The sequence below is a fragment of the Lichenostomus cassidix genome, chromosome 8 (assembly GCF_008360975.1).
Source record: "Lichenostomus cassidix isolate B80296 chromosome 8, HeHo_3.0, whole genome shotgun sequence".
Taxonomy (NCBI): domain Eukaryota; kingdom Metazoa; phylum Chordata; class Aves; order Passeriformes; family Meliphagidae; genus Lichenostomus; species Lichenostomus cassidix.
In genome coordinates this window covers 10,694,638-10,707,823 of record NC_139489.1, presented here as the reverse complement: position 1 = coordinate 10,707,823, position 13,186 = coordinate 10,694,638, and the positions used below count along the sequence as shown (strand labels likewise).

The window sequence follows — 13,186 nt, the reverse complement described above, 5'->3', positions numbered from 1 at the left end:
CCCAGTTTCAGACTCCCAAAACTGGGAATAAAGTCCAAACTTTATGTCATAATCCCTATAATTTCAATAAATTGATTCTTGTTTCTCTTTTTTCCAACATCCACCATTCCTTTAGTTCAGTTTTTCAGTGAAATTCTCCTAATAAGTCCTCTGCAAAGTACTCATACACAGAAAAAGGCAGGGAGTAATTTCTTTAATAATGAGGGGGAAAAAAACCCTAAATTTTTCATCTTTTCTTGTCAGTGCATGACACACTGTCTCACTGAAAAGTATTTCATATTTTTCAGTAGTTTAAGCTATTGGTTGAGCATGGAACTAAATGATACTATAATAGCCAGTATGTTGCTGTTTTATTTCCTATCCTGAATTGTGGAAAAGTGATGAGTGCTTTTATATACTCCTAATAATATTACAGAGAAGAAGATGGTGCCAGGGCTGGGTAACATGTAAGCTGCATTACCATCAGGAATACTAGACTCATTTCCAGGGTAACACCATGGCAAAATAGATGGTTCTGTGAGCTCAAATGACTTTGGAGACTTCAGCTGAATGCTTTGCCCATGAATGTGGAATTAAATATCTTTTACATCTTTAGTCTATTTTTTTTTTCGATTTTGTATCTTTAACCTGTATGGAGCATAGGTTTCACAAGAGCAAAAGGAAGAAGTTAATGGTTTATTAATGGGCTAGCTTAACACCTTTTCTTCCTCCTGCCCTCCCCATATAATCATCTTGATTCTTCCTGTACAGAAAGAGGATGTAATTAATGTAATTAGTAAATATTTTAGAAACTAGTTCCCTCTAAAATTTACAGGACACACCCATTTTAATTTGCTAGACTCTCGTGTGGTGTAATTTTACCCTCTCTCTGTCAGAACAAATTGAGTGCTAGAATCATACAACACACTACTTTAATAGTTGTGGTTTAGAGATGTGCAATCAACCTCTCTAAAAAAGAACCTTTTCCTAATATGCATATACACATAGAGAATTATTTCTAAATGGTGACTGATATGCTTAAAAATATGCTCCTATGTCACCCTCATTAGAAAGATTTTAAAGGCAATACAAAGCTTGTCAGATGAAGCCTAAGTGGCTTCAGCTGCCAGACGAGGGTGAAGAGGTTTTGAACTTGATCTTAGTGGCCAAGGGGCAGCTAAAACATTGTTTCTATGGAGGACCATTCAACATCCAGCACAGCAGAGTGTTACAACTAAAGTTCATCAGACCTGCTGGAAGCAAAAATAGATGTAGAAGCCCCTTCTATACTGGAAAAACCAGACCAAGATCAAACTCCCTTGCATACACTCTATAAATATTTTAGAATTAAGTTGTCACTGGATTTTGGTTTTGTATGCTAAGGGTTTTCAGAATTCTCTCAGGGTGCAAAAACATTTTCTGCTTTCATCCTCTCTTTATCTGCATTGTTTTGTTTCTCGTTTTGGGACCTCCCTAAAGGAGCTGGTAAGCATCTCATGCTCTTGTAAAGCTACAGCCCACTTTTTAAAATGACTGTATGGCTATCTTTAAAGCTGAATAAAGTTTCCCCTTAGATGACTTCTTTGCTAACTGGGCCAACTAAAAGACCAGGTTTTTCTGGACAGGGTCAAGCTCATTGTTAAAATGTGTTTGTATAGTAAAACCTATCACATCCCATTTGTTTTTTTACGTTTAGGACAACAGCCTCTGGACTGATGATATTTCACAAGTCTCGAAAGAACTATCAGATTTTTCTCAGACAAATTCCTGAAGCTGTCACACTACTTGGTTTCTATTTGATTAGCATATCCTAAGCTTCCCTCCTCACAGCCTGATAAAAAACTAGCATGTGACTTAATAACTGAGCCTCCCTTTCTATTAGCTGGGCAAGAGCTGTTGTTCTGTCCTGTTCTCTTCTTCCTGCATTTCCCTGGAGATTTTCCAGCTACTCAGACTAACAGTAATGATCCCTTCTGCTATCATGAAGCCCAGCCAGGAAGGAGGGGACATTCACTCTGTGAGAATCCCATTCCCCTACTGACTTCAACATTCCTGCTACTCCCTTTTTTTTATTCTTCAGCTCTTAAATGAATCTTTTTCTCTCATCTTAATTTCTCTCAAAATGGTTACTCTTTTTTCTCCACTGGATTAACAGGAGATCAACTCTTCTGCAGCATGGTAAGCTCTACTGGTGCTGCTGTCTTCCAGGGAGGGGGGTTCTGCAGCTGTCTTTTGATGGGAAGATAGCTCCACAATGACATCTTGCCTGACTTGAGTGCCTGCCTGAGCTATTGCCATAGAAAGATCCAGCCCTGATAATGACTGGATGGCCCTAACCTATACAGTAGTGCAGGAGGTGCTTTATTTAATACCAAATACTTGCTGAATGTGTCAAACATCTCCTAGCCTGGCTGCAGGCTTCTTCTCACCTTGTCACCATGGAGCTGCTCCCTGGCTGCGGCACCCCTTCACCTCCAGCTGGGAGGAAATGAGCCACCTTCCAGGATCGGTGTGTGGCCAGAGGCCAGATCCTGCCCGAGGAGGGAGGGAGGGGTAGCACCTGCAGAGCGGCGCGGCTCTGGAGCGTCTCCAAGAGCAGCAGCAGGTTTGCTGAGACGCCACCCAGCTGGGGAATGCACCTGCCCGGGCAGGAGGTGAGCGCTGCCGCCGGACCTCGGTGCTGCCGCGACAGCAGGAAGGGGAGCGGGCAGGGGCACCGCACCTGTGGCTTGGCAGGCACTGCAGGAGGAAGGGAAGAGATTTTCCCCGTGGGCTCCGTCGTTAGCTGGATCCAGTGGAAGGAAAACCAGGAAAAAGCATTGGTGTCAGCCAGGAGCAGGGAAGTGTGCTGGGTTGTCGCGTGTGGGCAGTGTCTGCCGCAGGTGAGTGATCCCTCCTCCCTGGGAGCTGTGCGGCAAGGAACTTCAGCAGTGGCTGCTGGCAGCTTTGAGGCTGCTTCAGACTTACTTCTTAAGAGATCCTGCTTCTTGCCCCCAGTTCATTGCTTCCTTGTGCCATTGTTTCCTCTCAGCACGTAAGGCTTGGGAGTTTCTTGTTCCTTTGGAGCTCCCAGGGCACCCTTGGCAGAGGTGCACCAGGACAGGCTCTGCGGGGTCAGGTAATGGATACCTGTTGTGCACACAGAGAGGAAGGGGAACATGACATTTTATAATGGAGCATGCCAAAACTGTCTAGATCTGTGTAAAAGGCAGCTGCATGCTGACCCCCCTACAACAAGCCTTCCACCATCCTTAACCCCAGCTCTCCTAGGCTTGGTGAAAGGAAGGGACAGTCCACCATCACCCAGGGTTTCCCAAATGGTGTCTTGTACCAGGAGCACCTGTGGGACAGATTGTCACTTCTGGGAAAGCATTATCCCACTGTCAGGGGAGAGAGGGTGGGCTCTCTCCAGAGGTGCAGATTAAACTGCACAGGTTTGCATGGGTTTTGAGCAGCCCAGAAAGGAGGAGCAGTGGAAATTGGTGGTTGGTGTGGCAGGCAAAGGAGTGTGGATCTCTTGTGAAGATTTTGGGTGAGACAGATGGATGCCATATAAAAGCCCCATTACTCCTATTTGCTGCAGGTTCCTCTATCCCAGTCCTGAGCTCACAGAGAGGGAACCTTCCCACATGCTCCCAGGGCACAGACAGGCCTGAGCACCATAACATTTAGAGATTCTGGTTCGTGCATTGGCAGTAATTCAGGCATAAAAGAAGATACATGAGCTTCATTCTCTTTGAGCCTATAGCAAGTTAGAAGAGAATCAAATATGCTTAGGAAGCATTTCTTTGATGAGAAGGTGGTCAAACACTGGGACACACTTCCCAGAGAATTGGTTGATACATCAAGCCTATCAGTATTTAAGAGGCTTTTTGGGCAATGCCCAGCTTGGTCAGCCCTGAATTGGTCAGGCAATTGGACTAGATGATCATTTTAGGTCCTTTTTCCACTGAAATACAATAGAATAGACAGAATACAATAGGCTAGAATAGACAAACTAGAATACAATAGACGGAACAGAATGTACTGCTTCAGTTGGAATAGACCTACAACAATTCAGGGCTGACTCTCTTGGTAAAGAAATGCTTCCTAAAGCACTGGAAGTTGGGAAAATTACATGAAATTACAGGAAAATGTTTATGCCTATTCTGGAGTAAGATTTTTGTGAGGCAGAGTGGTGGCAAGTCCATCCCAAACACGCCATGGACAGACCAGGCCAAGAAGCAAATAGGCTGTGATGGGCTGGGAAAGCAGGGGGCTGAGATGGCTTGGATTTGTTTGAGAGTGTGAAGGTCTGTTGGCTCTCATCCACATTGCTCATGTAAATCATTTATGTATTGTTATTTTACAGCAAATCTTGTTGGACTCTCCCAGTCTCCATGATGCTCACAAAGTCCACATAAAAGCTGCATAAAATCCTTCCAAGGCTGGAAGTACAAGGAAGTACTGCAAGAGCCTGTCTCATCCCCAGATTTCCCCTCCTGAACCCTGTGGGTAAGCAAGATCCCAAGAGGTACCCTGGGTTTGGGGAGAGAAGGGAAGTGAGGAGTATTTCAAGAGCTGATTCTATATGCCTCTGAAATTAAAGTGTCAGTTAAGATACGGTCCATGGCCTGTCTGTCCCATATCAGACAGGCATAAAAAGTTTCTAAGTAAATATATATATGCATGTATCATTCCAAGGTCTTCAGCCAGACAGTGTACATCTCCCACACCTGCAGACAGGAGTGGCCAGAAACCCATTGAGGATGACCCTCAATTTCCAGTTAAATGTTGTCACAGTAGGGGAAAAAAATAACAAAACCACACAATGAAAAAGGAAAAACATGAATATTTTTGTTTTCCTGCATTCCCAGTGCTTTCCTGTTCTTCCACCTCAGCTGCCAGCCAGCAGTAGGGAAGGACAGCATGTCATTTTTTTCCTGAAATGTGCCCTTTGGACTTAGAGCATTGTGTGGCTGGGCTGGTCCTCTCCTCGTTTTTCTCTTGCATACAGAGATAGGAGCACAGAAGGTCCTGGCTTCAGCAGTGAGTAAATGTAGAGATTAATGATCTGTGATCTACACTATCAAACACGCCAATCTGATGTGCCAACTGGCTTGTTATGGTCTGTCCCAGACCAGTGAGACCAGGTAGCCCAAAAAACACCAATAGAAGGGGCAACAGCTGTGGTTGGCTGTCTTCCCTCATGGCAGAGCAGGCATCTGTATTCCTTCCTTTCTCTCTATCTGATCTGGGCAAACTGATGTGCTGTGCAATGCCAAGAAATCAGATCAGCAAAGGTGCTGTGAGATGGAGGTTCATCCCTTTTCCAAAGAGTGGTGGGTGATAGCCCAGGACAGAGCTGCTTTGATTTAACACATAAAAACAGGCAGAGTTTTCTGAAAAGGATGAGAGGCAATGCACCCAGCCTGAGGAATGAGAAACTGTAGCTAAATTTAAGGAGGAATGTTTTCATGGTGAGGGTGATTTAACTCTGGAATGATCCCTGAGGGGCTGTGGTTCCTCCATCCTTGGCACCTACCTGAGTTGCTCAGTCTGACTTTTAAATGAACTCTGCTTTAAGCAGGTGACTTCACAAGGTCCCAGTCCACCTTAACTGTTCTGTGATTCTAAGAGTAAAAATACTGTTATTAGCAGCACAAACCCTCACAGTCTAGAGGAGCAAGTGTGGATGGTTTTAGAGCAAAAGATTATATTCCCAGAGCATTTTCAAACGGACACAAGGAAACATGAAAGCACACTTCAGTGGAAGCCTTTGCCTCTCCAAATCATTTGCTTCATAGAGGTTAATATAACACTGGGAAATACATGCTTGTGGAGGAGATACCTAATTGTGTTCCTCAGACAGATGCTCCTATGGTTTTATTTTGCTCCCTGTCCTTCTTCTCGGCAAATAAAAACTAAAATGGTTAAATTTTAAAAAGTAACATGAGAATGCAGTGCTGTAACTTGATTTTTGATCACATTTGCCCTCACTGTGGTTTATGCTGTTGTGGTTTTTTTGTTTACTGTTTGACTAGCAACTTGTGTGCATGACTCAGGTCAAGCAGCAGGACACAGACTTTGCACTTCTCCAAGCTTTATGTTCTCTTAGCCCAAACTCTCAATCTAATCTACAAACTTGTTATCTACTAGACTCACCCATGCCCTGGTAAGGAGGAGATAAGGCACTCCCATGCCTGGAGAAGGAAAGGCAGGAGGGAGCAGTGTTTAGCACCAAGCTGATTTGCATGGGCTGAGGAAACAACTCCGGACTCCATGTCTCCTTGCCCCTCTCCACTTTGGAAATGCCCTGTGACATCCTCACCTTCCTGAGGCCTTGTGTCCTGGGCACACACGGGCAGTGCAAGGTATTTGCTGTCTCATGCAAAATCAAAGAGAGTCCCAGCAGGCACAAACCAACATGCTCAGCCACAGCTCTTTTCTCTCTCTAATTGATGCTTTCTGATTATTCTGGCTCTGGCCAGGAGCTGTAGCTGTCCCCCAGACCTCCCAGCAAGGGTCCCTGCTGTGCTGCAGCCCATCGTGCCTGGACACCCCAGCAGCAGCAGCAGTCAGGGACAGCCCTGTGTGGCTCCCAGGCTGGGTGGCTGCCGGGCCACCAAACCCGCCGTGCTCACAGACTTCCTGGACATGTGCTGCTGCTGGCAGCAGGCCCTGAGCCACGTCCAAAGTGACCTCATGCTCCATCACAGCCGGGGAGTGACTCAGGAGGAGCTTGGCCTGACACTGTCAGGCGGTGTCTGGTTCGGGCACTCCCCACACAATTGTCCTCCCTCTCCCCCCACCCCGTGTTGATGGAGGGGGTTTTGAGGTGTTTGCTGGCAGCAAAGGCACCACCATAAGGGGATGCAGTCTGTGGAGAGCTGGGACAGGGAGAGAGATGGGAGGGAAGATCCCTGGTGTGTGCAGAGCTGCCATGTGTGGAGGTCACAAACTGTCCCTACCTGTGTGTAATAAACCCTGAGCCCCAGTGCCAAGCAGGGCACAGAGTATGTTTGACATGGGCTGATGGGCTCCTGAGAGCCATTTCTAGCAGGCAGGGTGGCCGTTCCCCCACAGGGAGAAGTGACACAGCTCTGACACAAGGGACCTGCATCAGTTCCTGTCCCTGCCACGGGCTCATGGCAGTTCGTGTCTGTGCCCGTGGTGGTCAAGGGTGCATTATCCTGTCTAGGAGGTGACCAGAGAGGCTGTTCTTGGATCTCCAGGGTCTGCCCAGTGTCTCTCAGGGCTCAGCCATACCTGGCATGCACTCTCTCACACATGACAGGTACATACATGACATGACCCCAGCACTTCTCCTTGTTTTGGGCACTAGCTGTTCTAGAGGGTCCCTGTGGTGCTGTGGGACCAGCTGGAACACTCACACGCCAGGGAGGAACATTATGTGAGAGAAATGCAAGTGGTTTCCACTCTTGGTCTAAAACTGTACTTAGAGAAGCATTGAGGGGAGCCAGGACAGCAGGGACACAAGCCTGGGAAGCCAGCCTTTGGGCTGAGACAAGGTGCTGTGCCCAGAAGAGCCCAGCTAAACACAGAACCTCAGAGCCACCACTACCCTTCCCCTGCTCCCCGCCAGTGGCAAAGTTCTTCACAGACCAGGAGAGAGGAGAGCAAAATCTCAGGGCACCAGGTCACAGCTGTCTGAGGGCTCTTTCCAGGGAAGTGCTGAGAGCACTGAGATGTAGCTACCACATTTCTGTAGGGAACTTGTGAGGGGAAACCACTGGCAGTGAGGGACAGGGACAGGGCTGAGAGCGTGCAGCTACAGCAGCTCTCACTCTTCCAGCCACTGGAGTGGAAGGGTTAAACCCTGGTCCTGACCCCCACCTCCCGTTCTGGGCAGCAGAGCCAGTTGGTGACAAGAGGCTGATGCTGATGAGGGAGCATGTGAAGCTGGAGCTGTGAATGGGGCTTTATCCCAGGAGGGACCTGCCTCTGCTCCGTCCCTGCCCTGCTGCCAGCACCAGCTGCAGGCAGAGTCCTGCGGGCAGCAATGTGCCAGCAGCCTCTCAGAGGGGCACACGGTGCCGGGGAGGCAGCAGACTCACCCTTGGGGCAGGCTGGGGTTCCCCCACAGCGTGTGGAGGTCTCCCAGGAAGATGTGTGGCTGATCTGTTCTCCAGCACATGGTGCTTTTGTGAGGGGAGCACAGTAAGGTCTGCAGGCCAGCCTGGAGCAACCAAGGCCCAAGGTTTGGTAGGGGATTGTCTGGTACAGGGGAGCAGGGTCTGTCTTTAATGATATCTTCTCTTCTTGACTCTTTCAGATGAAAGACACAGACAAGGAAGGACACAGCCCTGGTTGTTCCCCTATGGTGCAGCTCTGGGAACGCTCCATCATGTTTCACAGCCGTGCCTGGGTGGTGGGCTCAACCCCAGCACATGGACCATAGCTCTCCAGGTGGCACCACTGCAGAAGGAAACTCCATCACGATCCAAAGAATGAGACAGAGACATAACTGCTGGAGAAATGCAGCTGACTTCACCACCACTGCTTCCTTGACCCTGCATTTGCTCTAAGAGTCCAGATTCATCGGTGCCACCACTGTGCCCTCCTCACCCAGCTGCCCACAATGCCAGAGCTGGCCGAGCTGAGCAGCCCCCGCACCCCTGCGGATGCAGACCACATCCAGAGGAATATCTTGGAAGAGCATGTGGAGCTCTGGTGGTTCCAGGACCCCAAAAAGTCCATCCTGTGTTATGGGATGGCTGTGGTGCTGATCCTGGCCTGCGGGATCGGGGGCATCATCCTGCTGTACAGCACCAGCAGCCGGTCTGGAGAGTGGCGGCTCGCCGTGGGCACCACGCTCTGCCTCCTGGCCCTGCTCGTGCTGCTGAAGCAGCTGCTGAGCTCTGCAATCCAGGACATGAACTGCATCCGCAGCCGGGATCAGATCGAGCTCCTGAAGAGCGGCGGCTTCTCGGACTGCCTGGTGCTGCTGCTGAGCGCCCTGGTGCTGCTGGTCTGCGGGATGGTGCTCACCATCCTCTCCACCACCACCATGCAGCTCAGCCCCGCGCGGCCTCTGGCCAGCATGTTCACCAGCGGGGTCATCCTGCTGACAGCTGGCAGCGCCATCCTCCTCTGCCTGCTGCTGTACCTGCTCTGCACGTCCTGCCGCCGGGCTGCCCCTCGGAGCCTGGAGACCGGCGAGATCCGCGTCTTCACCATCTCCGGCCGCCTCGCTGGAAACAGGCGGCTTCCTCCCACCTCCAGCATGGCCAACCTGATCTGACCCAGGACACCTCTGCGTGAGCCTCAGTGGATACAGCCTGTCGGTGATGGCCTTTCCCCAAGGAAGGGCAAGAGCTGCAGCGTGCCTTGCATTTCTGTTGGAGATGACTGGCATTTGCTTTGTGCCAGGCTGGTGGCACAGCAGAGACTCGGGGTGCCTGGATGGGCTCTGGCCTGGTGTATTAGGAGTGCAGTGCTGTCCTGCTAGCATTTTATCCTCGCAAAGCCTCCTGCGGCAGCTGCTGCCTGCCTGGCTGTGACCCATGGTATAAAGTGAAGGTGAGCCTGTCCTGTACCCCTGGGGACCCCAGTACTTGCCTGGTTCCTGCAGTTCCTGGGAACTGTGTCACACTCTCTCCTGGCAGGAGAGGCTGTGATTGCAGGTGGTATAAAACCAACCTGCACTCAGTACAGAGCCTCCAGCTTCTGAGTGAACTAGTGCCTCTAGCAGCTGGTGAACGGCAGGAAGTAATCTGTGTGTCAGCAGGCATGAGGGAGCCTGGTGGGAGGTATGGCTGCAGGGGCTGCTCCCAAGAAATCACCTGTGTGTCTGTGGGAGTGAGTGTGGGATTTGCACAGGATTGTGTGTGCCAGAGCCACAGCATGGCTGGACCTCACATGAAATGCTGTTTGTGTTTGCAATGCCAGGATCTGTTCCAGTGTTACATTTCTGCAACCCACCATCACCTGTGGTTTATCAAAGGGTGTTGGTGACAAGGCCCTGATGGGTTATCTGTGCTGGACTGAATGTTGGGGCTCTGTTATCATGCCAGGCCATGTGAGCCACAAACAGCAAGGTGCAGTTGCTGGGGGATGGTGATGAGATGCCCGAATCCTGGAGCTGGGGCTGCTCTCTGCAAAAGCTGAGCAAGGGGGGAGCACTGTGCCCTCCCACAGGAGTTTCCCAGGCAGAGGCACCTCTGCTGCCAAGAGCCCTGCAGCTCATCCCAGTCCCTGCTTGTTCCCATGCTGTTTCTGTCTCCCAAGTGCTGCAGCTGCTGCAGGGCAGAAAAGTTCTGCTGCCACTTGGGCCTTACCTAGAGCTGTTTTGGTGTTTTCTCTACAAGGTGTCTTGTTTTATCACCAAGGTGTCTCTCCCAGAGGCAGACTAACAAGTCACCCCAGGAACTTTTCCTGTCACTTAAGGCTAATTTACCTGTCAAAATTCTCATTTTCTTCATAGACCCACTAACCCTTTCACTGCGCTTTCTATAGACATAGATCCCAACCTCCTGCTGAAAATGTTTCTGCATGACCTTCTCCTCCTTTTAGCCCAGTTGGTCAGAGCATAGTGCTAATAGCACCAGGATCACGGGTTTGAACTCCATATGGGCCATTCCCTTAAGAGCTGGACTGTGATCCTTCTGGGTCCCTTCCAGCTCAGACTATTCTGTGATTCTGTGATTTTTCATCTTCCTGTCCGCTCCCATCTCTCCCTCACCTGAGCTGCTGTGCCCCATGTTGGTTTTGCTCATTATTTGTCAAGTTTCCTCTGCAATGGAACAAGACTGAGCTATTATTTTTTAATGCCTGGTAGCAAATTTATTTGGAAGAGGATGATAGCTTATTCCCTTGCCAACAGCACAAATCACTGTCCGTGTTAGACCTGGAGGCAGTGTCAGAGCTCACCACCAGTGAGTCCCCCAGCTATATGCTGGACAATGAGGGCTTCATCCCTTCACAGCTCCAGAACAATTGTCCCCAGTGCAGTGAGATCTCATGAGATCACATCTATATTCACCTGCTCTTGCCCTGGTCCTGCTGACTTTCCTTTGCCTGAAGCTTTGGATTGTTCTCCCCAAAATACTGGTACATCATTTGGGCTTTTCTCTCTGTATCTCTGTTATTTCTACATTTTCCTCTGCTGCTTTCACATCATCTGCAGGTTTTATTAAATCTGTTTCTTCTTCTCTATGCATCTCTTCCCTTAATCTGCCCAAGAGCTCAGAAGGTGTTGGTGAGCTCACATCCTTCTGCGCTAAATCTCTTCAAAGCTGAGCTGTTCTTCCCCTCTGGGCTGTTTGGCCCCAGGTGCACCAGGGACCCCTGTGTGTACGCAGGAGGGGACAGGGCAGAGCTGAATGGTTTTGTGCCATCACCATTGCTGCTGCTCTGCACGTCTGTGTAGTGCATGTGCAGTTCTGCCAGGCTGCACCCCCTGTGCCAGCACCAGTGCTCCAGCAGTGACTGCCAGCTCCCCCAGCCTGCACGTGCAACAGGCACAGCTGCCTGCACACCAGCTGTTTTGCACATCTGGGCATTTCTGTGAAGATGCGTGACTGTGCCCAACTCGCAGCTCCGTGCTGCCTGCATGTCAATGTGAATCCTGTCCTCTCCATAGCCCCTTCAAAATGTGTCCCAAGTGCCTGTGAATTGTGCCAGAAAAGGGTGACTGACTGTGGGCCATGCCAGCAACCCAAGGAGATAATGGCTGAGAACAGGCTGTGCCTGAAGATGGTGGTTGGGTGTCCAGCTGCCCAGAGGGACAGCCTGTGCTGCCCCAATCACTGACTCCCTCTGCAGCACAGGTACTGGTTTGTTTCTTGGCTCCTGTATTGTGTGTGGAAATATATAATAAAGTGTTAGAGAAGTTGATTGTGTTGAAGGCTGATACTTGAGCACAGGCCTCTCTGCAGAGCAGGAGGTGTCAGGGCTTTGCAGAGCTGGCCTCAGCCCAGGGCAGTAATCACAACAGCCCAGAGTCCCTCCTGTGGCTGTGGTTTTGGATCACAGGCTAGTGTGGCGATGCCACCACAGCCCCAAAAATGCACGTACTTCTTTCCTGATACACAACTCCAGATGCATGTTAATCTTCCTCTGCTTAAGAACCCAGACAGACGTATCCAGATCCCCTTACCACTGCTCTGTGAACCCGAGACCTGGCTGTGACCCTGAAAGATGCTGACATGGAGCACACAAAGCCTCCTGAATATGTCAGTGCTGGCTGATTTGTTTACAGAGAAGCTGTTTCACCCTGTGGCAGGGCTGAGCCCCACGGCAGCAGCTGCTGCCTGACACGAGACAGGAACCAGTCTGCCTGCATACCTGCTCCTGGTCCCAGCCAGCCTCAGCCAGGTCCTCACAGCAGCTTCCTGGGTGGACCCCCTGGAGAAGGATCCTTCTTTTCCTCTCTGACCCCTTGTATTCCCAGCTCTGCAGGCCAGATGTATTTCCCCCCAATGAGTCACCAGGCTCATGCCCACTTGCGCCCCAGCTGCCTGGGAGAGGGGGCAGAAAAATAAACACACACACACACACACACACACACACACACCCCTGCACATGCACAAGAAAACCTGCTGTGTCTGCTTGGTTAAAAAACAAATGGGTGGGCCTATCAGCAGGGTCAAAGTAGGCAAGCCATCCAAACCACCAGGTGTTAAGGGACTGGTGAGATCCTGGACAAATAAGCCTAGGCACTTGAATTTTTAATCTCTTTTAAGACATCACCTAGACTAAAAAGAAAAGACTGCATCTAGCATGAATTCATGTGATTGAAAAGCATGTTGATAAGCCCAGAAAACACCCTCCAAAAGATAACTGAAATGCATTTTCCCAGCCCTCAGATTTAAATCTCTTATCTTGCCCAAAAGGTATTAGAAATTTAAAAAAATTACAGTATATAGTGTATTTGCGTGGGTAGCTGATGAGCCCAGAGGGCAAACCATGAGACAGTAACTGAAAAAGTAAAGCTTGGTTTAGAAATACGGCATTTAAGAGCAAAAGCTGGCTGACCACTCAAATAAGCCAGCAGGTTTTCCTCCTGCTCATGGCTTCAAGTGGCACATTTACCCTCTGGCCTGTATCAGCCATCCAATGCCTGACCCATTTGTCCCCTTTGGTTTACATTCTCTGAGGGTTATTATTTACTTTTCTATACACTGTAAATGTTTTAATGAGTGGAGAAATAGAAATCCAGTTAGCAGTGAAACAGAGACTGGAAGGAGGTGGGGGAATCAGCTGG

General features: G+C 49.6%; 1 protein-coding gene across 5 annotated transcripts; it reads left to right on the top strand.

The window, feature by feature from the left end:
- The first annotated feature begins 1,866 nt into the window (after positions 1-1,866).
- On the top strand, positions 1,867-11,817 carry TMEM125 (transmembrane protein 125). 5 transcript variants are annotated; one of them, XM_085067845.1, is made up of 3 exons: positions 1,867-2,157; positions 4,331-4,473; positions 8,255-11,817. In XM_085067845.1, the coding sequence occupies exon 3, from the start codon at positions 8,561-8,563 to the stop codon at positions 9,221-9,223; it is 663 nt and encodes a 220-aa protein (XP_084923971.1). In that variant the 5' UTR covers positions 1,867-2,157; positions 4,331-4,473; positions 8,255-8,560; the 3' UTR covers positions 9,224-11,817. The 5 variants fall into 5 exon arrangements, 4 of the variants coding, with proteins under 4 accessions (XP_084923971.1, XP_084923970.1, XP_084923969.1 ...); XM_085067844.1 differs by lacking the exon at positions 1,867-2,157 and adding an exon at positions 2,550-2,861 and having other exon boundaries at positions 4,331-4,469; XM_085067843.1 differs by lacking the exon at positions 1,867-2,157 and adding an exon at positions 2,551-2,861.
- Positions 11,818-13,186: the final 1,369 nt, after the last annotated feature.